Source organism: Falco punctatus, assembly GCF_963210335.1.
Source record: "Falco punctatus genome assembly, chromosome: 10".
In the NCBI taxonomy this organism is placed as follows: Eukaryota; Metazoa; Chordata; class Aves; order Falconiformes; family Falconidae; genus Falco; species Falco punctatus.
In genome coordinates, this window is record NC_137590.1 from 25660393 (window position 1) to 25687747 (window position 27355).

General features: G+C 34.9%; 1 protein-coding gene across 1 annotated transcript in view; it reads left to right on the top strand.

The window, feature by feature from the left end:
• The window catches only part of ELP4 (elongator acetyltransferase complex subunit 4), a 154629-nt gene that overhangs the window by 33897 nt on the left and 93377 nt on the right, over window positions 1-27355 (top strand). The window contains exons 5-7 of the mRNA XM_080405878.1: window positions 2043-2182; window positions 12254-12338; window positions 17658-17846. Of these exons, the coding sequence (XP_080262004.1) occupies window positions 2043-2182; window positions 12254-12338; window positions 17658-17846 (414 nt within the window). The remainder of the gene's footprint in view (window positions 1-2042; window positions 2183-12253; window positions 12339-17657; window positions 17847-27355) is intronic.

Below are 27355 nucleotides of genomic sequence, written 5' to 3' on the forward strand. Positions count from 1 at the left end.
ATCCTCGTTTTAAATTAAGTTACATTTTACATTAAAAATATTCAGATTTTGACAGATTGTTATGTTTTGTTGGAATTCCTTCTTTAACAATCAGGCACTGATAGTAAAATGGAACACTGACTTACAGAATGTGGCTGTCTTTTTTTGAGTAAAACTGATCTGCATCTTATGGCTAGATGTACATGAGCAATTTTGGGGGCTTTTTTTCATTAAAAATATTTGTTTTAATGAAAAGTTTGGGTTTAGTTTGGTTATTTTGTTCTTTTTGTAGGAAAGATATTGTATAATTGTTACTATTTATATTCTCTTGATAACTGACAGGGCCTGACATCCATTAATCAAATCATTTCAAAATATGTGCTCTAAATCAAATTATTTTAATAATATTAACAGTTTAATATATTTTTGGTAAGCTGAAGCATGAGGTAAAGTTGTGCAAATACATAGCATGACTGATTTTGGAAAGCTAACTATAAATACATGGCTGTGTCTGTTATTGTCTGTATTCATTCATTTTACTGTTACAGTACTTATTTTATTAGCAAGACCAAGATTTATGAAAACCACAAGCTTTCTGTAACAGTTGGAGTTGGAACTAAATCATTTGTTGCTCAACACACAAAAATTATTGGGATCCCATTACTGTAATCATTCAGTATACCTGACATCATTCCTGTATACAGCGAGAGCAAATGTTGAATTTGGAGCAGTTATTCCAGAGAATGAATGTTCATTGCATATACACACAAGTCTGCTCAACTTTCAGATAGTAGAGAAAACGTATATATTGGCCAGCTTAAAAGAAAAATCCTTTTACAGAATATTCTAAGTTGTTATAGAACCTATTGAGAAACATTTCAAGGCATTGAGGGTATTTTTGGTCACTTTTCAAAAGTAATTCCACACTCTTAAGTACAAACAAAATAGCATTTCATTTTACCTACCAATCCAAACTTCTCTTCAGAACAACCTTTAAAAGGCATTCTGTTTTAACAGCAAAGCTGCTGTTAAAAGTCTAGGATCCAGCACCTTTCTTGGTCAAGGCATCATACCAGTTAGAAATATTGTGGGTTTGATTGATACTTGTATTATGAAACTTGGTTATTCAAAATGACCTTTCTTTTTCTCAAAAGAATTAGAACCATTGATGAGAAATATTCTGGTCAGGAGCACAGCGATGTTTGTGCCATAACCTAAAGATCAATTTTAATATTGCTTTGGTAATCTCTTACTCCTTTACATTGTGTACATTAAGAAATACTACACAGTGATTTGCATTTGTGCCAGGTGTTTTCCTTCTCTGGAAGAAAATAACTTGCCTCTGAGGTTTACTCTCCTTGACTGTTCTTTCCAGGGTACCTTTTTTCTTTTAATGGGAAGGGCAGTAAAGATGTTAAATTTGGGGGTTTATGATGTTCTATATACCCAAAATTGAGAGCTGATAAAAAGTATCTTCATTGTAGTAAACCATGGTTATTGTGTGTAAGGTCTATGTAATGCTTAACCTGCTATTTATTCCAAATTCAAAAAATTAAATGTAGTTTTTAACTATTTCCTCTCTTGTACAGTTTTCTGTTAAAATTAGATATATGAAGGCAATGGTATTTTTTCTTAATGATCATAAATTGAAAAAGTGAAACATTTCAAAGTCAGCTCAAAATGTTTTTGTAGCACCATATAATTCCCAGATACTGAAAAGTCAGATAGGTGGACCACATCATGGTCTGCACATTTCATATATCTGGCCTTTTGAAATTTGTAATCATAGGTCTAGAACATGTGCAAAAATACATTTCTTTAAGTATCTGACTGCACTTTGGTGATGCAACTTGGAACAGTGAAGGTTGAATTCTGTGTGAAAAATTCACATTATAGAATGTCAACAAAGGAGCCAAAACTTAATAGTATATGCTTGAAGTTTATGCTTAAACTGAATGAGAAAAAAAAACGGAAGTTTCTTTCAAGTGTATTTCTAGTTAATGATTTTCTTCTGACAGATAATAATTTAATAATTATTGTAATCACTATTGTTGTTTCCACAGGCCAGCCCAACAACATCTACAAAGTTTGGCCATTATTATGACGTTTCTAAAACAATGTCTCCAGAACTGTTTCAGTCCATAAAATGGCACAGTTTTTACCTTCCTGAAGAATTATCTTCACAGCCTAAAATGAAAACGTGGTAAGTTGTAATACCACATGCTTTTGTTATGTGTTCAGATTTTGTCTGCATATTAGTGTAAAGGATTTTTTTGCTTCACACTTGCTGTGAAAAATCTTGTAGCCACACATGGCTCGCAAGTAGTTCAGCTGTGGCTCTCGAGTCAGTGCTACATGCCATGACTGGCAGCAAAGCTACTGTGGCACAGAGACAGCTCAATATACTGACTCCTCAACTGTGGGAGGGAGAAAGTTGGCAGGACAATTAAGGCAGACATTACTGGGGCACCCTAGGACACAGCTGCGTGTTCAGTCCAGTGCTGCTGACAGCTGAGTGTGGGGACTGGGGAGAACTATTATTGTCTGTCTGTGAACTACTCCCTGATCACCGTGCCCCATCAGCTTTTAGAGATGTGTCTGTCGGGTGGCTATCGGTCTGAGGGGGATATCCATACAGTTTTAGGGCTAAGACAACAAGCCATCCTTGACCTACATAGCTTAGAATGTAGAAGAACATAGTTGTGATGGAAGAAGTCGTTACCACCCCTCCCTATCAAGTTAAAAACTGTAAAGGCAAAGAGGGAAGTGTGCTGAGTCACATACACAAAGCAGTGGAGAAACTTAACAAAATAGTGGGGAAAAATCACATTAGTTCTATGTGACTTTTACTTCTTACATCCTACAGCTTCACCTAAGGAACATACTAAATACTGTGAATAGAATTACAATAACTAATTACGTCTTACACAACACCCTTAATTCCAAAGAAAATCATAAACTTCTCTAAATGAGTAACTTCTTGTAGTTTATGTCTTATCAGTAAGGAATTACGGAAGACCAAGAGAAAATGAGTGACAGTAGCAAAGACTCATATAGCCTGTAGCACACACATCCGTTGTATCTTTTTTGGAGACATTTTTATACTTTATTGTGATTAATTTTCATTACAGTACGCTCAAAGATAAAACCTGAGTTTTATGAAAGAAGCACAGTATGAAGCACCTTTCTTGGAGTTGTGGAAAAGCAAAAGCCAAGTCTCTTTGTAATTTGTTTCTGTGTTACATGATCAAATGTGTCTGATCTGTAAAGTAAATTCTTGTGATGTAAAAAAAAAATACATTTTTAGGAGAAAGCAAAGAACTCATATTTTAACCTTTCTATAGTAAATATTTGAACCAACTTTATATATTGTGAAGTATTATTATTGTTGTTGTTATTGTTTAGTAGCAGGAACATAGAAGATAGACACAACAGTATCTGACAGATAAGTAGCAAGTGCTCATATTGTTATTGAGCAATTTGACTCCCTTTCTCTTTTCTCTAGTAACTAGAATGTCTCATGAGTGTGCTTAATTCCACTAACTCTATGGCTGTAAAGTATTTCTACATTTTACATTAAAATAAAATTAACTCATATGTATAGTATAGTAAGAGGACTTTAACTTTTACGCATTTGATTTTATAAGCCTTACTTAACTCTGATATTTTCCTTGTGTGCTATCCTGACAAAGCTTCATCATTCTTACCATATGAATTCTATTCTTATTTTTAGTTTTAATCTAATGGAAAGATTAGATTTAGTTAATTTGCTTGGCAAATTGGTAGAACACAGAGTGCTGAAGTGAGAAACATGATCAAATAAAGATGGATTTTGCAAGGTTTATCTTCCTTTCTTCTCCCTGCACCCACATGGGTCTCTTTCAAGAGGCCTCTCCTGAGGAAATTAAAGAATTGTGGTGTTGGGACTAAAGGCTGGCACCAAAGTAACAGACAACCACCATTCTAAATATAGTTTTCTTAGACACAATGCAAAGTGATAAGGGACAGGGAGGAATAAAGAACACATTGGGAATAGTGAACTCTCAGGCAGAAATCTGTGGGAACTGTGAAGAGTGGGCTATATCTCTTTCTTCATTTACAGTAGATCATTCATCTTCTAAGTTTGATTATTGACTTTCCTGACCACAAGCACCACTGGTTTTGGATTCCCTCTGTTAAAAAGGTTGCTGCAGCAGGTCAAGGTTAAGACAAGATGGGAAGAATTTTTCAGGATTACAGCCTCTGAAATAAAATTTAACTGTAGAGAAATGGAGGATTTAAGATTCCCATAATTACAGTCATTCAATTTTGACACACATTTAAAAAATAAAGTGAACTGGATTTCAACTTCTCTTCATCAATATTGTATAGTTGGAGTTCTTAAAAAATTATGGAAGTGGAGAAAAGCTCTTCCTCCCATTACCCCAATCCCCAAACTGATGTGCACCTAGCACAGTTAGTATCAGCAAATTGGACCACCCAATTTGCATAAAGCAAGACAAGGTTAGAAAATACATAAATGTTTTCAAACTGGGACCTAATGAAGTCCATCAGTAAAACATATAGAATTGTCAGAGTTCCACAAAGTCAAAAAGGCCAAAGAAATCCCTATCTTTAAGGAGAGGAGAAGGTAAAGACATCTGTGGGATAACATGCGTGCTCCAAAAATTACCAGAAAAAATAATATAATCTATTTTTAAGTTTCTAGGGTGGTTTCACCCAGTATGTTTCCTTTGTTTGCTTATGGGTATTCAACTGGGATAAAGTCAAAAAGCTCTAAAATGAAACAGGAGATACTCTCCACTGATAAAGTCTGTTATAATGTCAAAGGAGGAACACAGCCTGGTTTGAGGGCTTTCTTTTTGTCACGTTGATTGTTAAATCCTTATCTTCTAAATAAGCTGTCACTGAGTCACAGTTGAACCTGAGTGAAGTACCAGGCTTTATCCCAGTGTTGGGTCTGGTAATAATCTAGTACTAATTTGGCTTGATATGTATCCTGAGTAATGGGTATCTTTCTTGCAGTCGTAATGTCAAATTTGGAAAAAAGACTAAGGAATAATTGCATGCAGATTAGATAATAGAAGTAGAATTTAAGAAGATTTAGGTCAGTGATCTGGAATAAACTGTATGGAATTGAGTGAAGACATGTCAAATATCATACTAGTAGGAATAATTAATTGAACAAATAAAATAGTGTAGCAGGTCTCCAGAAGAAGATCTGAAGTTATAAAGTGTCTTGAACATAGCATATATTAGCAGTGTTGAGTGATTAATGCTACCAAACAGCATAATTTGAAAAGCGTGGAGCTTAATGTGAAAGATGTGCAGCAAAGTATTTCTGTTCTGCTCAGCCATAACAAGGCTGCCCAGTTTGTGATGGAATCGTTCAAGAGAACTCTGGATCAGCTAAAGAAGGTTGTGAAAACGGGTATGCATCGAGAACTGGGATCTGTGGCCTGTGAGGGAAGAGTGGAAGTTCTTGGACATATCTAAGGAAAGTCTTGATGTACATTAAAAATTGACATGCAGAGGGTGGTAACCGATGTGTGCTGAAGGTAGGACAAGCAGTAACGGGCTACAGTAAACTGCAGCAGTAGAAATATGGGCTGGAAATGAGGTATTTTTTCTAATGATTAGCATGGGAAGAAGTTTCCTTGCAGACACAAGTTGGGAGTGTTGTAGAATCTCTATCACTGAAAATTTCTAAGGGCGAGTTAGGTAAATATCTGTCAGACCTCCTGAGGTCCTTTTCATCCCAATCTTCTATGATTCTTTTAATACACATTAGTCTTAGTGTATTAAGTACAATACTAAGTATGAACGTTACCAATTATTTCGCTGCTCCCAAAACATGTATAAGTTTACAGAAACCCAATGGGCTTGTACTGTATTTTTTACAAATATTGTGATTAAACTCTGAATGAAGCATTCCTTTCTCAAGGAATTAAAACAAGCTCACAATCCTGTCAGGATGATGTCATTAAATAAAGTTTATAAAAAGGAGAGGGAAAGGTTATTATTTTGTTGACATTACTGTTTGGAAAATCAATACAATGCTTCTGGCTTCTAAGCTAACCTCAATAGAAGTAAATAGAATAGTAAAAATTTCTGTTCTCTTGATTAACTAGACAATGATTTGAAAGAAAATAATATGATAGTTACAGTTAACCCTTCCAATAGAAGTCAACAATTTGTATTAGTTCTCATCTTTGATTGCCTGAAGGTCCCACTGAGAGCCTGAGCTAACCTCTTTTGCTGTTACAGTGAACTAGGAGCATGGACATGGCAACTTTACAAGTCTCCACTTTGAGGATGTAATTTCTTAGGTGTAAGGTTCTCAGACTGCAGTCTGAGGTGCATAGCCAGAAAACCACCTGGTTGTGTAATGCCAGTTACCTCTATAGCACTGTGAAATCTCTATAATCTATTAGGTAGACAGTACCTCAAAAAAAGTACTGATAGCCTGGAAGGAACTAAGAAAAATGTTACAAATATGACTTGAAATTCAGAAAATATCTAAGAGTATGATTTTTCAATGTAATTTCTCAAAAGAAGATTGACAGAAAATGTGTTAACACTGAAAGCTGACAAATCCTTCAAAAATAAGGAGGCACTTTAAAGAAAGGGGATAGTTTATTATTGAAATAATTTACATTAATAGGCTATGTATTATGGGATGTTTGTGAAAGATTTCATTACTTTCTAAAGGGTATACTTTGCAAGTTATGTATCAGTATAGATACTGCTAAATGAAATTTTCTGTTAAATCATGTAGGAGTGAAGATTAAAATTAGTGATGGTTTTGCCTTTTTTTTTTTTAATCTAAGAATGTTTTGCTTTTGTCACTCATGCAGAGGTTGAGGAAGAAGTGGAAACTGATAGTTTTGCCTAATATATAATTTTCTGTAGGTAAATGGTATTGTTGATTGATGATACCTCTTCATTGTATTAGAAGTCGCAAAAATTTAGGAATTACAGGGACAAAAAAAGAAAAACTCTTCAATCTTCTCAAAATGTTTCCACCTTATTTTAGCTAATGTGAGCCATTCTAAATATTTGTAATGCAGCAGAGCACAGCATGGTTTAAGTTCAGGCTGAAATAAATTGTTATCGTCCTGTAACTACAGCCATTGAAGAGGCACCTTAAATTATGTAGTCATTGTGGGAAGTGTATCTAACCCAACATACACATTCAACATCGAGGTCATAAGCTATATATCCTGCCATGATGAGCTGGTAATTGTAAAAAAAGATTTTAGATGCTCAATATATATATATATGTTTTATTGCACCTTTTTGATTAAATTATCATAGTGCTGATATGAATAAGGCATTCCCTCATTATTGTCCTTTTTGGGTTTTCCTGATAGAGACCTGCTACTTTTGTATGTAATCAATGTTCCTCAAAGAATGTACTTAATCTCTAACTTGTTAGATGCACCTAGCATTCAGCTTGTTGACTAGTCTTACTTTTCCCTTTCTTTTTCAAGTAGTGGGTGACTAGCTTTGGAGGTCTTAGGTTTCATTTTTCCTCCTTGACATTTGGAACTGTTTTCTTCCCCCACCCTTCTTTCGGAAGGGGTGGGCAACAAAACTATCCTTTGCACTCCTTTCCTTTCACCACTCAGGGATGTAACAGCAAAAAACAGATCATGCAGTTAAAGCAGAAAATATACAAGAAAGTAATGTACCACGTTTTCCTGTATAGCTAATATGCCTCTAACAGGAACAGTGAGTATAGCGAGCATATATTTTACAATTGTTGGAAAACCAGTGCTGCTTCTTTTAATAAGCAAGGTCCTTTCTCATAATGTTTTGTGTCATAAGAGCCATATATTTGTAAAAAGAACCAACTCATAGAATTGTTTAGGTTGGGAAGGACCTTTAAGATCATTAGGTCCAGCTGTTAACCTGGCACTGCCAAGTCCACCACTAAACCCTGTCCCTGTGTGCCACATCTACATGGCTTTTAAAAACCTCCAGGGATGGTGACTCAACCACTTCCCTGGGCAGCCGGTTCCTGTGCTTGACAACCTTTTGGTCAACAAATTTTTCCTAATATCCAATCTAAACCACCCCTGATGCAACTTAGGGCCATTTCCTCTTGACCTATCACTTGTTACTTGGGAAAAGAGACCAACACCCAGTTTGCTACAGCCTTCCTTCAGGTAGTTATAGAAAGTGTTAAGGTCTCTCCGCAGCCTCCTTTTCTCCAGACTAAATAACCCCAGTTCCCGCAGCTGCTCCTCATAAGGTTTGTTCTGTAGACCCCTCACCAAATCATCTTGGTGCTCCTAATTCTCTGGCGTCACATTAAGGAACATATTTTATTTAAACTGTTCTTCAGTGAGTGAACTGTCTCCATAATTGTAGCTAATGTCTATTGCAAGGTAATTAAAGTGCTTTCCTTGTGGGATCAGAGATATAAAGGCTTCATTTGGGCCAGAAACTCTTGGTCATTTTTAGAAATCATGTATGTCTATACACATGTCGCTCTTCCTATCCATACAAGCACTTGGCTTCTTTATGGACTTGCAAAGAAAGGAGATTCTTCGACTGATTAGGCAGAACTAAGTTATTGAGTGGCCTTTTATTTTGCAATTAAAGATCAGATTTGGAGGTTATGTGCATGATTTGTTCACCTTTTGGATCAATCTTTCTTATCTTTCCTGTGTTTTTGTATGCATGGATGTGTATCTGCTTTTTGAGGGGCGGAGATGAGGAGTACTGTGTTTGCTCTTCTTCCTGTAGTTCTGGTACCTGATGGCTAAATTAGGTTACAGGGTCCCCTTTTGGATAACCACTCAAGACAGATAGAAGTCCATTGCCCCATGATAAGCATTAATTCAAAACAGATTGGGATATCTGTTCTAAAGGAAGCAGTAAATGGGACTAGCTGTTCGGTGCCAAAAGAAGGCATAAACCTTCTCCTCATCTCATTATTTTTTATGTTAGGGAAGGGCAGTTATGTCCTGGCCCTAATGCTAGGACCAGGTCAATGAGGTTGTGCAGTTGACAGCACTGTTTTCCTGTTGCTGTTGCTAGGATATTCTGGTGTCCTTTTCATTGCATTGCTAATGCTGGTACTTAACAGGAAGACAGAAATATCCTCTGTGATAACTCCGTGCATCACAGAAAAAGTTTACTTTTTACTCCTCTACTTCTATCCTTATTGTTCAGTTGCAATTACCAGAAGAGAAAGTTTGATAAACAAGGGAACTAGTTTTTCAATAATACTTTTAAGTTTTACCGCAAGTTTTACTTTTTTTGAAAAAGAACACGTTTATCTAGAGTCTAGATTTACTGATAAATTTAGAACAGGTTTGACTGTCTTCCCTAATGGGGTCTCCTTATACATAACAAGGCTATTTGTCATACCCTTGATAACTTAACCTTTTTTAACTGCTTAGAAACTATCAACAGAGAAGTCAGAGGCTCCATTGTAACCAGGATACCTTCTTGCCAGCTCCTGCTTTATCCATTACTAAATTGCTAAACAAAAAAAAAAAAGAGTAAAGAAGGAATTGTTTAAACTCATTATCAGAATTAAATGGTGGTTAGTAACAAAGCCAAAAAAAAAAGACTAGAAATTAGAAAATAAGAAATACCTTATTTCCTTCCTTAAATATTATGACAAACATTGCCAGAAGGGTAATGCAACTTGGTTTTAGAAATACTGTTTTCACAATATTTATTTACACAGCATGGTTCAGATTCAAATAAACCATTAATACTTTAGCAAGAAGTAGAAGAGCAGCTATTTTTAGGTTTTAAAAAAATCTATATACATCACATTATTTGCTTTAATTCTTTCTTTGCTGCAAATCTTTTTCTGATGGATTAATTAGAGATCTCTTTTATTTGCTTGTTTTAACTTTGGGACTGTTTAATTCTGCTAATGCTTTAGGTATTTTATATTTTTTATCCCCTAACTTCTAAAAGCAAGTTAGTAATAAATCAGGAATTGAAAAGTGTTGTGATTGTAGTATATTCTCTGGCATCCCTGTAGATAGCATGGTAATACTCATAAGCAAAGTGGTAGATACACAAGCTTGAAAATGCTAGTGTGTGGTAACAAAGACCGCAGTCATCTTTTCTTATTGCACATACTGTGTTCCGGTGGCTGTGGCTATACGATAGTTGCAAACTCCTTCCTAATATTGGTGAGCAGCAGTTTCTATCTTTTGCAAAAGGACAAAGGGATATCCAAAAGGATACACGAATGCTTCTGGTTATTGTGAAATGTTGCAAATTCTCTGCAGCTCTGGCAAAACTGGGGAGAAATTGCAGCACTGTGCAAGCAACAAGGGTGGGGTGTGTGTTGCAGTAATGTGAGGACATGGAAAGAGAAGACATTTTGGTTAGCATGGAGGCTAAAGCCCTCTTCCCCTCCACCTGCCCTGTAAACTGCCACCTGCTAGACAGTATAGTTATAACATTTTACACAGCCATTCCTTTTGCAACTAAATGCTAGGAAAGTAATTGACTTCATAAGCAAAATTTACTCCTTCATTTGTTTGAGATGCTTTTTTTTGTATAGCAAGCCAGACTTTACACATTATATGTCACGTTGCCAGTTGTTTTCAGCTGTGAATTTCATAGTATTAAATTATGAAGGTACATCAGTTTAACCAGTAGCCTTCTAGGGCACGAAATCTGAAAACAAATAAATGGAGTTTAATTTGGAAGCTTTCCCTTTTATTCCTATCTGAGAAAGGTAATCTCTTAATGTTTTCTGACATTGAGTATTGCAAAACTCAACTTTATTATGACTATATGATTTTTAATTGTAGATGTTTATAACTTAAATATATCATTGAGGGGATTGGGTTAGGGTTGACACTGTTTTCTTGAAAGAAATATAGAATTCTGAGTTAAACCAATGGTAGAAAAGACAGGTTTGTAACTCAAGTGCTGCTCAGAAAAGTTGTTGTATGTGCAAATGTATGAAAGCAAATTTATTTGGGTTTATTTAGGCATTCATTACTAAAATACATTTGGATAATATTTCTGACTCTTACTGAAGTAATGGGAATAGCTTCATTCATGTCTGGACCAGGTGATCTTTCAAGGTCCCTTTCAACCAGGGCTGTTATTAGACCAGGCATATAAAATGAGTGGAGCAAGTAAGAATATTTTTAGAGGCAAATTTTTTGAAACAATCTGCCATATTTCTGAAGTACACAAAAAGATTTGAATCCGGAATGCATGATGGTAATTAGTAAGACTGGAAGGAAATGCCAAAGCTAGAAAAGATAGAACGACTTAAACTCGCAGCTGCAGTGAGGAATCTACATCAAGTCCAGACACACAAGGCAGTATGTTCTATGAGATTTAAGAGAACAGTATATGTTCTTCAGAAGTGAACAACTGGCTTGCTTTTTTAAAGTAAAGATTAGGACTTTCCATCCTTTGTATGCGTTAGCCTGCAGACTGGAGAGCACGAGCATATCTGAAGAAATGCTTTGGACATGCAGGAACTGGATCTTCTAAGACTTCGACAAAACAATTTGCTGAACTTTCATTTGGTTTTAAGTCTTCTTAAATCCATTTTTAGCCACTGGTTTGCTGCTCTTTTTTTATTTTTATTTTGTTGTATTTTCTAAATAATACATAAAATAGATTCTACCTCACAATTCTGCTGTCTTGCAAATGAAGCAGTAATAACACCTCTATGGATACAAAATAGCGTAGCAGGATGTATCTTATGCTCTGGTGTGGTATCAGAAAAAAATACTAAAAAACAAAATCAGCTATGTGAACTTTTTAATTGTGAAAATGTTGTCTTTTTTTGTCTTTTGTTGGTTTTGATTATCATAGCAGTTGTATGTATGAAAGTTTGCAGTAATAGAAAGTCAACTGTGTCCATCAGGGCATTGATTAGGTATACTTGGAATAACAATTGGGTAGATCTTTGTCAGTTATAGAAGATTAGTAGTGTGCTGGTTTCAACTTTTAAGTTGATACGTTAAATCATTAATCTTCTAGATGTAAGTGAGCCTGACATAATTAAGTTATCTTAATCCCTAGAGATTTTAGCTTTCACTAAATGTCTGAGCACTGAACTAGTTGGCATGAAGCAATCACAACTGCTTATAATGTCAACTTTATTCAAAGATGCTTGGCTTTTTATTTCTACGACACTTTTTTTCTATATGACCCTTCCAAACTGAAAGCTGTGTCTACTTTTATTTATTTTTAATACAGCTGTTAGAAACATATATAGGAGAGTATTAAAATGTGTTACTAAACTATTTCTTCTTACCAACAGTAATATGAACAGTGCTTACACAAGGCTGCTTCAGTCCATTCAGAGGATCATTTACCAGGAAGGGTTTGATGGCTCTGATCCCCAGGTACTGAAGTCCCTCATACTCTTCTGTAATCCTGTAACTAATGTTGTTTTCTGAATTTTCAAGGGTGGCACAAGGAGGTCTTGGAAAAAGTGACAAGGACCAAGCTGTTTCTAATCATTGCTAAAGTGAACAAGCAAATAGTGGGGTTCATATTTTAATGTGCATTTGGAGTTTTTACCTGTTACAGATACACAGACTGTGCGAGAAAAAAACTGTAAGCCAGCATCAATAAAATGCATATTATGTGCAATTAGCTAATAAATGGATTGTCAAATATAATCTAATTAAGGAAAACACATTTTCCCTTACAGTATTTTTTTCCAAAGTTGCTCTAGCAATAATGTGTTCAAGACTTTTGTGACTGAACATTAAATCTTAAACTTCCAGATTTTTTCACCATTGGCTTAACTGGAGTGAATTTTTTAATGAATCAAATGGTGTGCATCTTTATATAGTGAGCATTGAAACACAAGTAAAGAAATAAGAATGCTTTTTCAACTTACAAAGCAAAACAGCGTACAGGACTTCTGAAGATTTCTGTACTCTTCATAAATCATACTGTGGGTAATCAGAAACATTTTAAGCATAACAATATAGGCAGGAAGCCCTTTTCTAATTTGAACAGTGCCCTATGTATTATTCTTTGTCATATTCAGTAATATGCGAGTCCCTTGGAGTAGATGGAACTAAACTAATATATTATATATATATATATATGTTTAATTGATAGGTGGTTATCTTTATTGTTGTATGACGGAAATGTTATGGTGTTAGCAGTTAATTAGTATAGGTGCTGGAGAGCCTCAGAGAATATAATATGAGACTGTGTACTATTACCAGTTGAATATCTTAGAAATCGTTTTTGCAGGGGAGATAATGTTGGAGTGTATATTTTTTGTGTCTAAGAGTATGTTTTAGCAATGTTACCTGCGCAGAACACTTGTGTGTAAATTTAGGTTATTTGTGTTTGGTGTTTAGTCTGCTGAGATTTATGGGAGAGCTTGCCTTCCCTTTGGTGGCAGTGCCAGTCTAGAGAAGTATATTGGTCCCTGACAGGCACCTCTCCCCACTTGCTGTGGTAGCCATGGCAACAGGCATGTCATCCTACGGTAAGGCACCGTGCACAGGGATGCTCCTCCCGCACGGTGACAGGTCCTGTGGAAGCCCGAGAGCTTGCTGGCTGCAAGGAGCAGCGCTGAGAGAAACAAACACCCTGCCAGCCTTCAGCCAGCAAACAACCTCCTACTGAAGAGATTAGGCTGGTGTTTCTTATTTTTCTTTGTATATTCCTGAATATTTTTTTTACATGTAAAAGAAAATTAAGGTTGGTATTTTGGGGGGTTCCTTGCAAGCAGGGAAAAATTAAAGATATGGATAGTTATTTTCTGTACTTGTTCATTGTTTCAGAATGTCTTGGTAGTGTTAATAAAGCAAAACCAGAACTTCAACTCAGTATATGTTTGCTAAATGACATATATAAGTTTCTGAGGTGAAGCTTTAAAAGTTAGAAAAAGAGTCTTTTTTCAGGCCAGTTTATCCATCTAGAAATCCATTAGCACTTGTGTAGTTGTTTCTGTTTCAAGGGAGATAATGCATATGATTTCCTGGATTAGTTTCTGTTACTTTCTTTTAAGATTCCTCTTTTCCCCATGCATCATCCTTCTTTGTACACTCAAGTTACATACATTTAGAAGCAACATGTAATACACACTTCTTAAAAATTACGTCCAGAGTTGAATGTAGTTATGGCCCAGAACATGCCTTGTAACCTTTTATCATCCAAATCTCTGATAAATTAACCTCTCTGCTACTCCATATCCCCTTGTATTTACTAAGCCTTCAAGAGTACTTTTTTAGAAGCCAGATGTGAAGACTGTAGAGTAAGGACCAGCTTGTATTCTTCTGGACCTGTGTCCTTTCCTGTATGTAATAATAATACAAGCTTCTGAGAAGTATGTGCATGTATGCTCATCTCTCCCAAATAATGCTTTCCATTTTGGGTAGGTCCTATTGGCAGTGGCTTTCATGAGGTTCAGAGAAAACTGCAAGAACCAAAATGTAGCAGGGAGGTACTGAACTTTCAAGAGATTTACTTACCGACTTTAAGTAGATCAGTTAGTCACTGTCTGTGAATGACAGAAGTTGATGCCACTAATTCTGAATTCTGTGTACTGTGAAGTATAATCCTTCCAAAATCTCTAGACTGTTGAGGTCTAGAAATGTGTTCCTTGTTGAATCTGGATTCAAAGGAAAAGTTTAACTTGACTGTTAAAACTTTCAGATATTTTTGGCTACTTTCACATTAGTATCCCAATGATACTTAGACTTACTACTCCTTTTTACGAGTATGTGATGAGGGGTCTGGAGAAAAATGATCAGAATGTGACTCACCCCAGCTGACAGAGGTTTAACACAGTTAGCAAAATTAGTGAAAACTACTTTTAGAGGTTTAGTAGACCTCTGAAAAATTGGTCAAGCATCTCTAGGACCTAGTATGATTAGTTAACATTATTTTGATGGGACCATTTGCTATTGGCCCACATAGATTGATACTTGACTGTCCTGCATGACTTTGTGTGCCTTAGGACAATAATTCTGGTTTGAGGTATTAGGCTACCAAAAAGTGTGGTTGAAGTTAATCAAAGCATTACCTGTTTGTTCACGCTGACCAGAACATCTTTGCCAAGATCTGTTTGCAAATGTAAGGTCTGAATGATCTATAACCTAGAAATACGAGTGTGTTTTACATCCTTTCAGAAACCTCAGAGTAACTCTTTGCTGCTGATCATTGAGCATGAGTCCTTTATAATTAGAGCATGGTTTAAGTTGTACAGAACAGCACTTTTTTGTTTCAGAATATGGGGTTTTCATGTTTGGCAACAGAACTTTCATAGGCAACTATATTTCCTTAACATTTCTTTGGTATACTTTGGAGTTCAAGTTGGGTGACTTTATTACCCTGGAAGTTGGGAAGGATTGGTTTTTTGTTGGCTTTTTAATTCTTCTTAATCAGAATTCTTGCTGCCAAAGCAAACATTGTTACAAATTATATGCAAAAGGTAAAAAAAACCCCTAACTTCCAAACTAATGAAAGTATAAAAGATGTAGTGATATATAAATTTTTTTTATCCTACTCTTTACTGCAGGCTTATTACAGAATATTAGACTTAACACTTTCTATATATTTCAGTCATGGAATAAGCCATTTGTCAGGGCCTTGTGGGCCTGACCGAATTATACTGGTAGAAATTCTGTTACTGGCCAGCCAAAATAAATACATCTGATATCCTCTGGTGTTTGAACAGCTTTATCTTTTACAATTCTTATGATTTAATATTGTGAAACAAGCATTTGTCATCCTTTATCCAATAAGAAAACTGATACACTGATACAGTTTTTTCTCTGTTTGTTCTTGTGGACGTTTTTCATTAAAAAAAATATATTGTTTTCTCATTAGAAAAGTTTCTGTAAGTTTTATGTATGTTGCTTTGAAATTTTGAAATACCAGAACACTTTCTCTGCATGGTCATATCCATTATATCTTGATAAAATAGTTTTCTTAAATGCCTGATTTAGTACTAATACTTAAACACACATCAAGAAATGCATGAATCTGCTCTGTTTAGAAGTCACTAAAGAATATTAGACTAGCTAATATTTTTCCTGTTCTTTAAAATTTAGAACATCCAAACCTAACAAATATACAGAGAAGTCAGGTTGTGTCGTATTACCCTGTACTATTATCCAGATCTTCATACTGTAGCGTAAAAAGTTAACTTTACATAAGTAAAGCCTAAAAGCCTGCAAAGCTGGAGACTAAAGAATCTGCCAGAGTTAAAACATGCCACTTTCACAAAGATTGTAAGCGAATTGGCAGGTCATCTCACTGTGTAACCCACAGGGGTTGGATAAATGCAGAGCCATGTGGTACTAACTGTGTATCACAACTTGGGCTCTGTCTACCCAATATGGAGAAAGAAGTATTTATAAAAGTAGCCTCTTGTCTTGGCAAAACCTTTCATCTGGATTTCCAGAGCAGCTGCGCAGTGTTTTGTGCTTGAGAGTTACTGTTCATTCCAGCTGGTAGAGATGACTATCTACAGTTTATCAAAGCATTTTACTGTAATGAAAAGTACCTGGAAACTTTTGTCTAGCTAAACTAGTATGTAGATATATATATATATAAAGCTGACCTTTAAGTATGAACCCTGAACTCTAGAAATGTATCTTTGATCACCTTGTACAGGAAGTCTTTCAACAAGGGTGCTTATTGTCTCTCTCTCAGCTGATAGTAAATATACCTAAAATACTTCTTAAAGATCACCAGGAAGGGTCAATCAAATAAGCAGAAATAAGATCTGTCATCATGAGAGATGACATTTTACTTTGCATAAACAAATTACCACTCTGGCTTCAGAATCTGCCCCTTCAGAAAAGAGCTTTATCAGCCACTGCCACGGCTGGATGCTCTTCTGCCAGCATTCTGCAGGGCAGCAAACACTTTAGCTAGGTAACACACAAGGCTGTTTAGGATTTTACATGTCAAAACAGCTTAGATTCTAGTACCCGGTAGCTAACTAAAGCAGATCTAGAAACACTCATGTCAAGGACTTTCAGAAAGATGTAGTCCTTAAGAGACAATCTGCTGATGCCTCCATCAGAGACTGTTTCTCCATAGCTGTGGGTAAACCTTCTTTCGTTAGTTGGAAGGAGTTGACAGGAATGTAGATGATACTTACAGACTTCTAAAACAGTGAAAGGGCCATGCATTGGTAGGCCACAAATGACCTTGTTCATTTAGAAGTAGCAGAAAAAGTGAAGCTGAAGCAAACAGAATAGTCAGGTTATGAAAGTAACACAGCAGAAAGTTGAAAATAGAGGCAAAAGTTGTATTTGATTACACTCAGCCCCTTCCAGCAGACCAGTTTAAAGCTGAGAGAAAAGATCTATTTTTTTTGCATGGTTTTCAAGGCAGTGATGGAGAAAAGAAAGGACATGAAAAATCCTAGTATTACTGCCTTTTGTGTTAGAATATACATACATTTAGCGGGTTGCAAAATGCAGATTAGTAGTTTTCAGTATTTCCATGCTGTCTCTTACATTGTGCTTGTTTATCTGACATAGCATGATACCCAGTCAGTGAAAAAAATGTCATTCCATTTGTAATTTTTATAAGATCATCTGAGATTAAGCTATGATTACATAAAATACGTAATTATTATGGACATGAATTATATAAATTGTAGTTTTAAAATACGTTGCATGCCATTTTCCTCTTAAAGTTTAAAAAATAACAAGTGGTGCTTTTCTTTTCAATAGAAAAAACAAAAGAATATTTTGCGGATAGGAATTCAGAGTCTGGGTTCCATGTTGTGGGGTGATGACATCTGTAGCAGTGATACTCCTGAAGATATTCATAGCCTTACAAAATTTCTGTATGTTCTCCGTGGCCTCCTCAGAAAATCTTTGTCAGCCTGCATCATCACAGTGCCTGCTCACCTTATCCAGGTAGGAATGCTGTCTTTGCTACATTTCATAGCTGACACATCAGTTAGCAAAAATTTAAAATTCATGGTAAGAAAATACATGCAAATCTGGACATTTTGAAAACTTTTTGTTCAAACAGCAAAGTTAAACATAACTTCACTGTAGTGTTTCTGTACTTGTGTGGGACAATCATGCTGCAAAATCTACAAAGACCTAAGTGTAAAACCATCTTAAGACAATTATGCTTTATGTGGGTCTTAGTCTTTTTTGAAAAACTAACAAAATTTCAGAAACTATAAAAAAAACAGAATCGTGCTAGTAATCTCTTCTTAATTTATTTCTTTTACAACATCCCTACATACTTTTCCACAGCCTTCAGGACACTGTTTAGAGTTTTGATTCCAGACATTTCAGTCCACTGTCTTAATCTGTCATGCTCATTATGATGATGTGTGATGTTATGATGATGTGTGCCAGGAACTGCAAGATACTGGTTTACTCTTTAATTCAAATATCCCCTTGTATTGGAACGAGGAGCAAACCAGTTATGGTATCAGAGTAATTTTCCCAACTGCAAAATCAGAAGCTGCTAACAGCACTGAGGCTATATGGAGACTTAAATGTGTCTTCTGGAAATAAACTTTTTTAGCAAAAGGAAAAATGCAGATAGTCTTTTTTTTTCTGCAAGTGGTAATGTAACTTACAAAAGCAAAATTATAATTCACAATGAACAGAGAACCTATAATTTTAGATATTCATTTGATTTGATTATAGTAAAAAAGTACTGGATAAAACCTCATATTATGCAAAATGTTTTCATAGAAGATGAGTTTATCATTAGATTAAATCCTGTCTTAGGTAAGTACATGACTCTCACTTGAGTATTGCATTTTGTAAAGGTGTTTGAATACCTGCAAATGTTTTTTATCTAGATACCCTGATGCACTTTCTGCTTCAAAAATAAAGAAACAAAACAATTTTCTATTTTTACCATTGCAGTCAAAAGTGTATGAATATTCCTCTTGCAGTACAAACCTCCATCTCCTTACTTTGCTGTTTTTAAATATTAGAGGGCAGTTTGCCTTCAAAAAGATTGACATTAGAATTTAATGCAATGAATAGAATTTGTGAATGTAAAATAAGCATCCTTCTTTTTACGCATTGGAATTACCTGTCCATAATTGGGACATACAATTGGTTTCATTGTAGTCTTTTTTTATATATATATTATGTCAGTAAAAGGTATGATCAGATTTTAGAGAAGTCCAGAAACATCTCTGAGAAACAAACTGAAGGGCAAAGTTTTTTGTTTGTTGTAAACTTAGTTGATTTGGGGTTTATGTTTATAAATTCCATATAAATCAATTCCCATGGAGTTAGGATTGAAATTATATCTCATTTTTTAAATAACTGATTTTTAGATTTTAACCAAATTGTTTTACAGTAAGTGCTAGAGTATTTTGAGTTAAACAGAAAGAGATATTATTTCCAGAATCTTTGCTTAGTAGCCTTAAACAAATGAGACCGTTAATTATTTTTTTTTGAAATTGTTAGATTTCATGTATCCTTCTTTAAGCACTAAACTATGGGGAAAACTGTCATTAGGAGGAGCAAAGCTGCTGAGGGTTCCTTATACCCCACATTACTCAGTTCCCAGAGCCCTGCTGTGTAGTTGTTCCACTCTCCAAGAAGCCTGTTAAAGAGCCCCTGAGAGCATGTGTACAGCCCTCCATGTTAATAGTTAATTGGTGAGGATGGCAAGATGAGAGGACAGCCGAACATGTGGTCTCTCAGGCTCAAGCCGTAGGCAGACCTTTAGTTATAATAACAGCAGCTGCTCACATTCTCACAACCCAGCTACTCACCATTCTGTTGCTGAGGTTCCTTGCTGGATTAAAAAAGTAAAGAAAATATCTTTTCTTTCTGAAAGAATAAGAGAAGGGGATTTTTTTTTCCAAGTGCATTTCTCTATATATATTTAATTTGATCAGAGTAAGTTCTAGCATATGCTTTCTCTGTTGAATCTTAGTCAATACACTGAAGGCACAGAAAATGCACACTTTTTTCTGAAGATGTGCTAAATTCCACATTTGTTCCCTGAACTACTATTTCTGTATTTTCTGTTAACTTTTGCCTCCCAACTGTATTAAGCAGTCTACACGTAAATTCTTCACATGAATAATTTCCATGAAGGTAAATGTGAGTTCAAAATCACATTTTAATCAAGTTTTTTCCTGCATTACATATGCAGAAAAATAGTTTCTTTTTTACCTGCTTTCTCTTGAGAAACTAGATTTTTAGTAGTGACTCATACCGCATCTTGCCTTTGTCAGCCCCCAGTACTAGTTACTCCAGTGAAGAAATAAAACGTACAGTTGGTAGTACTGATTTTCAATAAGGACAATGTCTTTCCAACCCAGACTAGTTATATTTTTATATGTAGTGTATGAATAATGCATATATATATATGTGGAATATATATATATTTTTATATATATATATATATTGAGATTTTTTTCTTTAATATATTTTGCCAAATACCTCACAAGTGACTGGGAGTTCCACAAATTAAATCTACCTGGTTTATTTCTTTTTCAGAAAGTTTGATTTTGCCTTTACTTTCCATAAATTATATCTTTGTTCTTGACTGATGAGACAATAAGATGAGGCTGCCTATTTTATCTTTTCTGTATTCTGATTGTTTTGTATTTTTTCTTATGCTGCCTCATTTATCTGTTTTTAAACAGTCACTTTTCTTTTAATCATATTTTACTTTATTACAGTAACATAACACAATCATGCTATGATTGTTCACATTTCCTACATTCTAATGTCTGCTTTGTCTCTTTGATGACTACTGAACATTAGACAGTGATTTTTTTCTTGATGCTTTTCCCTCTGTGGTACACATCCACCAATGTGGCTCTTTCATTATTCTAGCTATTCATTGTCTTGGATTTGATAACTTTGAATTGCGTCTATCCAAAGATGATGCTCATTCACCCAGTTTGATGGGACACTGAATGTCTTCACAGTCTTCTGTGAGGCTATATTGTGATAAAAGACACAAATTTACAGAAAATCTGGTTGTCTACAGGGTTTTTTCAGAGTAATTTGAAGAAATTGTAGTCCACTAAAGAACACATTCCTTGTGTTTTATTGATGAAAATTCTAGTGCAAACAGTGCATGAAGGAAAAATAAAATTCTCTTTTTTCAACCACAAAAATAGGACATTATTCTGGAAGAGGATTTCAAGAAAATGACACTAAAAACTTATCCAATTATGAATTTTATTCAGATGATGTGTGACAAGTTTTACTTGATTGATATTTTCTACTGATTGAGCATACTCTTATACTGTCAGGTAATAAATATTGAGATACTTACAAGTATGATTAAAATAGTTGATGGAAGGTTATTTTTCAAGTCTTTCTACCACTTCCTGAAAACGGATTGTGCCTATGAAATCAGATGGTGCATTTGAAAAGGGAAAATTACTTCCATTTTAAAAATCTAGCATTGATCAAGGAGGGCGGACTGAAGGGGGATTTCATTTCTTTTTACGCTTTCCAAAATTAAGGAATATTATTTCCTTATGTCGAAAACAAATGTACAAAAACAATTAAGGACTCTTTTTCTGTATGTTGATAATCCATGCATTTTGATACCTAATTTAAAAAAAAAAAAAAAATCTTGTGCTACAGGAGTGTGACTTAAAGGACTTTCATGTCACACTGATTTATACTTCCAAAAGCTCTAAATTATAATTTAAAATATTTTCCTATTGTATTTTTTCTTTTTCTTTAATTACTAGAAATCATTGATAAATCCAAAAACATCTTTACCCCAAAATACTAAATAATGTTTGTAATTCTGTCCCTGTTCCTCCCAATTTTGTATCACTTAAGTAATACTTTATTGAGTAGATTATTATTTTCACTAGGAGAAAGTGTAACACTTCTGTTAAAACCATTGTTTATTTTGAACTTGAAGCCCTATTACTGGTGAGGACTAACAACCATATTAGTCAGCGTGTACCAAGGGAAATTAATTGACTAATGAAAAGTCAGTATGAATAAGTCTTGTTTTGTTACAGAACCTGTCCTCAGAGTCTGAAGTTCTGTTTAGCAAGGTATTTTCATTATTTCATCCAGTACGTTAAAAAATTAATTTCCTACAATATTAATGTTTTGATGCTTTGAATTCACTGAAGTGCATAAGTTACTGTATGTTTCAGTGTAGAAAAATTCAGAAACAAACCTTTTCACATCCATAGCCTTTTGTGTTCACACTGAGTAATTTAGCAGCTAAACTCGAAGTCAAGCAATAGAATGCCTTAGAATCCATTGCTAATATAGGATTATAAGATGTGAACTCCTATAGCTTGTGAATTTCTCACAGTTTGAAATCTTTATTCCTATGACAAGAGCTAAGAGTGATTGCCTGCCTTAGAACTCTTAACTTCTGAGAGTTCACAAGTGTAAAATGCTGAATATCCTTCAAATGTATTTGATGAGGTAGCCACTGCACACAAATTTATATTGAGGTAAAATGTCATGTAGTTTCTGTGTCATAGTTAAGCAAGCTTTTGAAATTCTCTGCAAAATAGGAGCTACAAATATGAAATGGTCTTCATGTTTTTCTGTATTGAGGGTTTTTTACTTGCCTTTTAATGTTGTATGTTGCTTTTTGTTGTATGTGAGAAATACACCATAACAACCATACAAAGAAATATTGAGAGTCATGAGTTTATGACAGGAATTCTTGGCTTATCCACATAGTTTTCAGATACGAATACTCTGGTTTGGATATTCTAGACATTCATAAAGTCATTTTAAAAATTATGACCAAGTAGAAAGGTCACAGAAGTATACAATTTAAAATTTAAATTGTGGGGTAGTATTTTTTTCAATTTCTATTAGTGTTGTTGATAGTGTTTGCTAATCAAGTTGCAGAAGAAATAGAAAAAAAATTGTTGTTTCATAAAGTTTATGGCTGCCAACAGGCTGTATTCCAGCTCTGCCACTTCTGATTTGGTAACAACACCCCATTTCAAAAACAAATACAATATACATCTGAAGCATATTTTTGTACCCACGTGTTAATTGAGTTAGCTGTATTATGACGAACAGTCACATTGTATGTTAAAATTGCATGCTCAGGAAAGCCTTCTCATTTTAATAATTTTTACTTTTTAGAAGGACATTCTATATATACAACTTTACCACCGTCTCATCAACACACTATCTTTTAATCAAAAAAGTCACTTTTCTCAAACTAATACATTAAACTTTACAAGTTAATAAGTATGTGCAACATCACAATTTTATTTTACATTTTATGTATATAATCTGAAAATACGCCTAGGAAAACTTTAAAGAATTAGGTAAGATGTAGAACTAAATCTTTCAACTGCAATATTAGACCTAAACAGTTAAATATCCCATCACAGTATGGAGATAGTCATCTGTTCAAGCATATGGAATCTTTTGGCTACTGGACTAAGTAGTTAATATAATGCCCAGTGTCCAGACATGGACACAACTGTTATGGAAGCAGAAGGGAAGAGGCTCATGTATTGAGCCCATTTGGACACTGATAAGTAAAGATTAGAAGAGTGACTTTAAATAATGCAGGACAAAGTAGTTATCTGCTTTAAGCCAGTAATTCTGTTATAAAACGGAAGGTGGTATTGTTTTTCTGAAGCAATACCATTTTTTTCAGATAAGTACAAGTAGTTGAAAAAAATGCCCTGTGAATCTAGCATTAAATATGGGTTTTATCTGTTGTCTGTTGTATTTCAGAACAAAGAACAATAATTTTGTGTAAAATTATTTTATATTTAAATTATTGCATATGTATTTCCCATCTTAAATGAATTTCATGTAGCTGAATATTGAATTTCTGTGCAGTGTTAGCTTAGAAACATTTTTATATGAACTTTTGGTGTTGTTTAAAAACCTTGAAATTTCAGAATGTAATTTTACATCTTTTTGTTTAGACCTGCTCTATTAATTACAATATAATCATAATAAAAAGGAATACTGCATCTTTAATGATGTTTTTGTGCCTGTGTAGTTAAGCTTTAATGCTAGGGAAAAAAAAGAAGATTAAATTAGCCTTGTAACCTCTTTCTCTTCCAGGCTGATGATGGAAAATAAAAGCTCTTAGCCACAGAATGTAACACTTAGAATTAATATTTAATTAGACCAGTAAATTGTACACCGTGGCTGAAAGCTTCCAAAGAGTTGTTAGTGCCACAATTGACCTACAAGTTTAATAATAACTCACTTCTAGGAGCAAGTGCCAGTTCAGCATAGTGGAGCCACTGTAAGAAAGTCCTGTGAGATTAAAATCAGCAAACCAAATGGCAGGCGAGGATTCCTGGGATGGAGCCTTCTGGAAAGCTGGGAGCTGGAGTAGCTTTTCAGCCAGGATTCAGATGAGAACAGTGGGCAAAAAAAGCTGATCCCTCCTGTTCTGGGAGCTTCTGGTTGTAGGCCAAAATCCTAGAACAGATTTTTTCTAAATGTTCTTACTGCAGCTATTAATTTATATCACAAATCAAGTAATGAATGACTTATCTTCGTCTTTTAATTAAGTTTTAATACAAACATTATCGCTGAATTCGCTGGTCATGAATTTTACTCATGGAAGAATGGCACTTTTTTGGTATGACGTGTAATTTGTATGTTTGTACTGCAAAATGTTTCATTTTATAGTATCTTACTGCTACATAAAAGGGTTCTTGTTACAGTATGATGAGCAATTTATCGTAATATTACAAAATATTTAAATTAAACATGAAATGTGTATACTTTGTAAAATAGAATATTTTCAAGTTTAAAAAGCTTAATCTTGCCTTTCATTTTATGAACAATTAAAATATAAAGCCAGTAACTCTACCATTAGATATCCATCTGAGCCTTAATTCTGTGGCAAATTATTCTAGTGAAATAGGGCACCATAAGTTCAAAAATGTGCAAACACACAGCAACAGACTGAGGAAGGAACATACTGCATTATTTATTGGCTAGATCCTAAATAATTAAAGAAATGCCTACTCATTAGTTAAAAATTAAAGCAGGTGAGAACCTTGCCAGCAGAGGGAGCAGTCATGTCTTTCCTTAGGTTCCCATCGTTTCCAGCCTACCCATCATTTCCACCCTACCTCTTCTTATTGCCCAGCCAGTTTCCCATCTGGACCCAGCTTTGCCAGCCTGCTCCTGATGACAGCCTATAATTTTGTACTGAATAAGGGATTAGTTTTTTAAATGATTTTATATTTCATAATCTTGCCACTTGATTACCAACGCCAGTTAGATGTTCCTTTTGATATTTGCGTACTATTAATTGAAAAAATAGTGGAGGATCTTTTTGGTCACCTGTGAATAAAATGCAATTTGCTGTTTAAAGAATGAAAGTTGCAGCAATAGTTAGCCTTTCTGAATTGGTACACAAACTGCAATGACATTTTTTTTCAGGCAAAATGGCAACAAAAGAAACTCCTAAACATTTTTCTTATAATGAATAATCCCCAATGGAGTCATAGGATTTTAGTTAAGCCAGTAGGTCTCAAATACATAAATTTCAGCAGTTTTGTTATGTCTCTTTTGTAATATGACTCATTCTTTCAGTCTATTTTGCATCTGTATTTTATAAGACACTGTGACCAACTTCTAGCATTAATATTACATGTGTTTAATTCTTAAACCAAATCTGTTCAAATCGTCATTTTATTTTTGTGATACTTAAAGACAAATAATAACATAGAATTTTCCAGATACATTATTTTATAACAATGAGACAATCTCATTAATAAGGACCACGTGGTGTTCAGGGGAGATGCTGGGCTCATCTCAGCCCAGATCTTGTACTAGTTTCTTCCCAGCTCCTCACTCTTCACTGGAGAAGGACCTGATCAGACTTATTTCATCTACCTACTGCAGCAGGACTCATGCAAGAGCCCCACACCCCAGAACCAACCATTCATAGTCACGTGTCCCTTCAGCTACTGAATGCTAAAGAAATAGTCAGAAGAGAAAAGCACTGAACAGGGATTCAGCTCAGAAAGTGTCACCCTTTTAATACCCTGTACATCTGTCACCTCTTTCAGCCAGATAATAACAGGATTTGCAGCACCCAGCTTTCTTTGACTCCCACACCATCTTGATATCACCAGATATTTTCCTGGTACCCCAAAGCCATAGATGCAGCCTCCTAAACTAAGCCTTAAGCAAAGGGGGTAGACAGGGCTTCAACGAAAGGCCGACTTCGGTTCCCAGCTCACTGTTGACTGGCTTGTGACTTTGGACAACTCACATGACATCTTTGTGCTTGTTACGTGACTTGTAAATGAGGAATGCAACACTTGCCTGTCTTTTGTAAAGCACTTCGAGATCAATAGATGGAAAGTTTGATTTAAACTTTCTTTAGTTTTTGTTCTCACTCTCGTTTTTGTAGGCCACAGCAGCAACTGTTATTGACTTGCTTGTTTTATCTGTATTGAGTCATCACTTATTTCACTGTTGGCCTTTAGGTCTTCCCTCCAATGGCGAAGCAGACATACTTTTTATTTTGTAGGATGCCAAGGTTTGCTGACATTGGATTCTTTTATAGTTTAAGTAATAGACAAGTCCAGGTAATCCATCTTCAGTGAAGATTCAAAGATATTTATTTTTTTTAGTGTGTGATATTTAGTTTTTATTTTCTGGCTGATGATTTTTCCTGAAAATTTATCCAGAATTTTTTAATTGAATACTGTGTCATCCGCCTTCATCTGATATATTTGATAATAACATTGCAGAGTTCCTATAGCAGTGACAGTGTTTTAGGTGTAAGATAAGGAAACCATGGCTCAAATGATGTTTTGAGCTTTTAAGAAACAAAAATACTAGTTTCACAGTTAAAAGACTCTGGAGTTTATGTAGACTATCAGGACAAACATTATTAAAAGCAACTTTAAAAGAACAACCAAAATCTGGAGTTAATATATTGTGTAGCATATTGGCCAACAGATGCTTTGTTACTCCCTTCCCATTTTTACGGGTACGTTGCATCTAATTTATCTGCTCATGTCTTCACTACGTGTCCATTCTTTGCTTCTGTAACTTGTATAAAAATATTCAGATACTATTAATTTCTTGATATTAGCTAACATGTGTATATAACCAGAATCAATGCTTGGAATTTCAGCCATATCAATGGATATTTATACTTAAGTTTTATTACAGTCAGTAAGGTTCTTCGAAGGTAAAAGATGTTCAATCAGTCAGAATCCATAAATGTGGGTATCTCATCACTGAAGGCATTGTGACTTGTAGAAAATCCTTGAAGTATATTTCTAGGATGTTTTAGCCAGCAAAGACATCACGCTTCTATTCAGTTTTCTTGTGATATTGGTGCAGATTTCTACGTACCAATCATTGTTAATGTAGTGTTGCTCATCTTAAATTCCACTGGTCTGAGTGTACATTCATTTTAGCCTAAATTCAAAGTTCAGTTAGTAGATTTGGTGTGTGCAAGCACT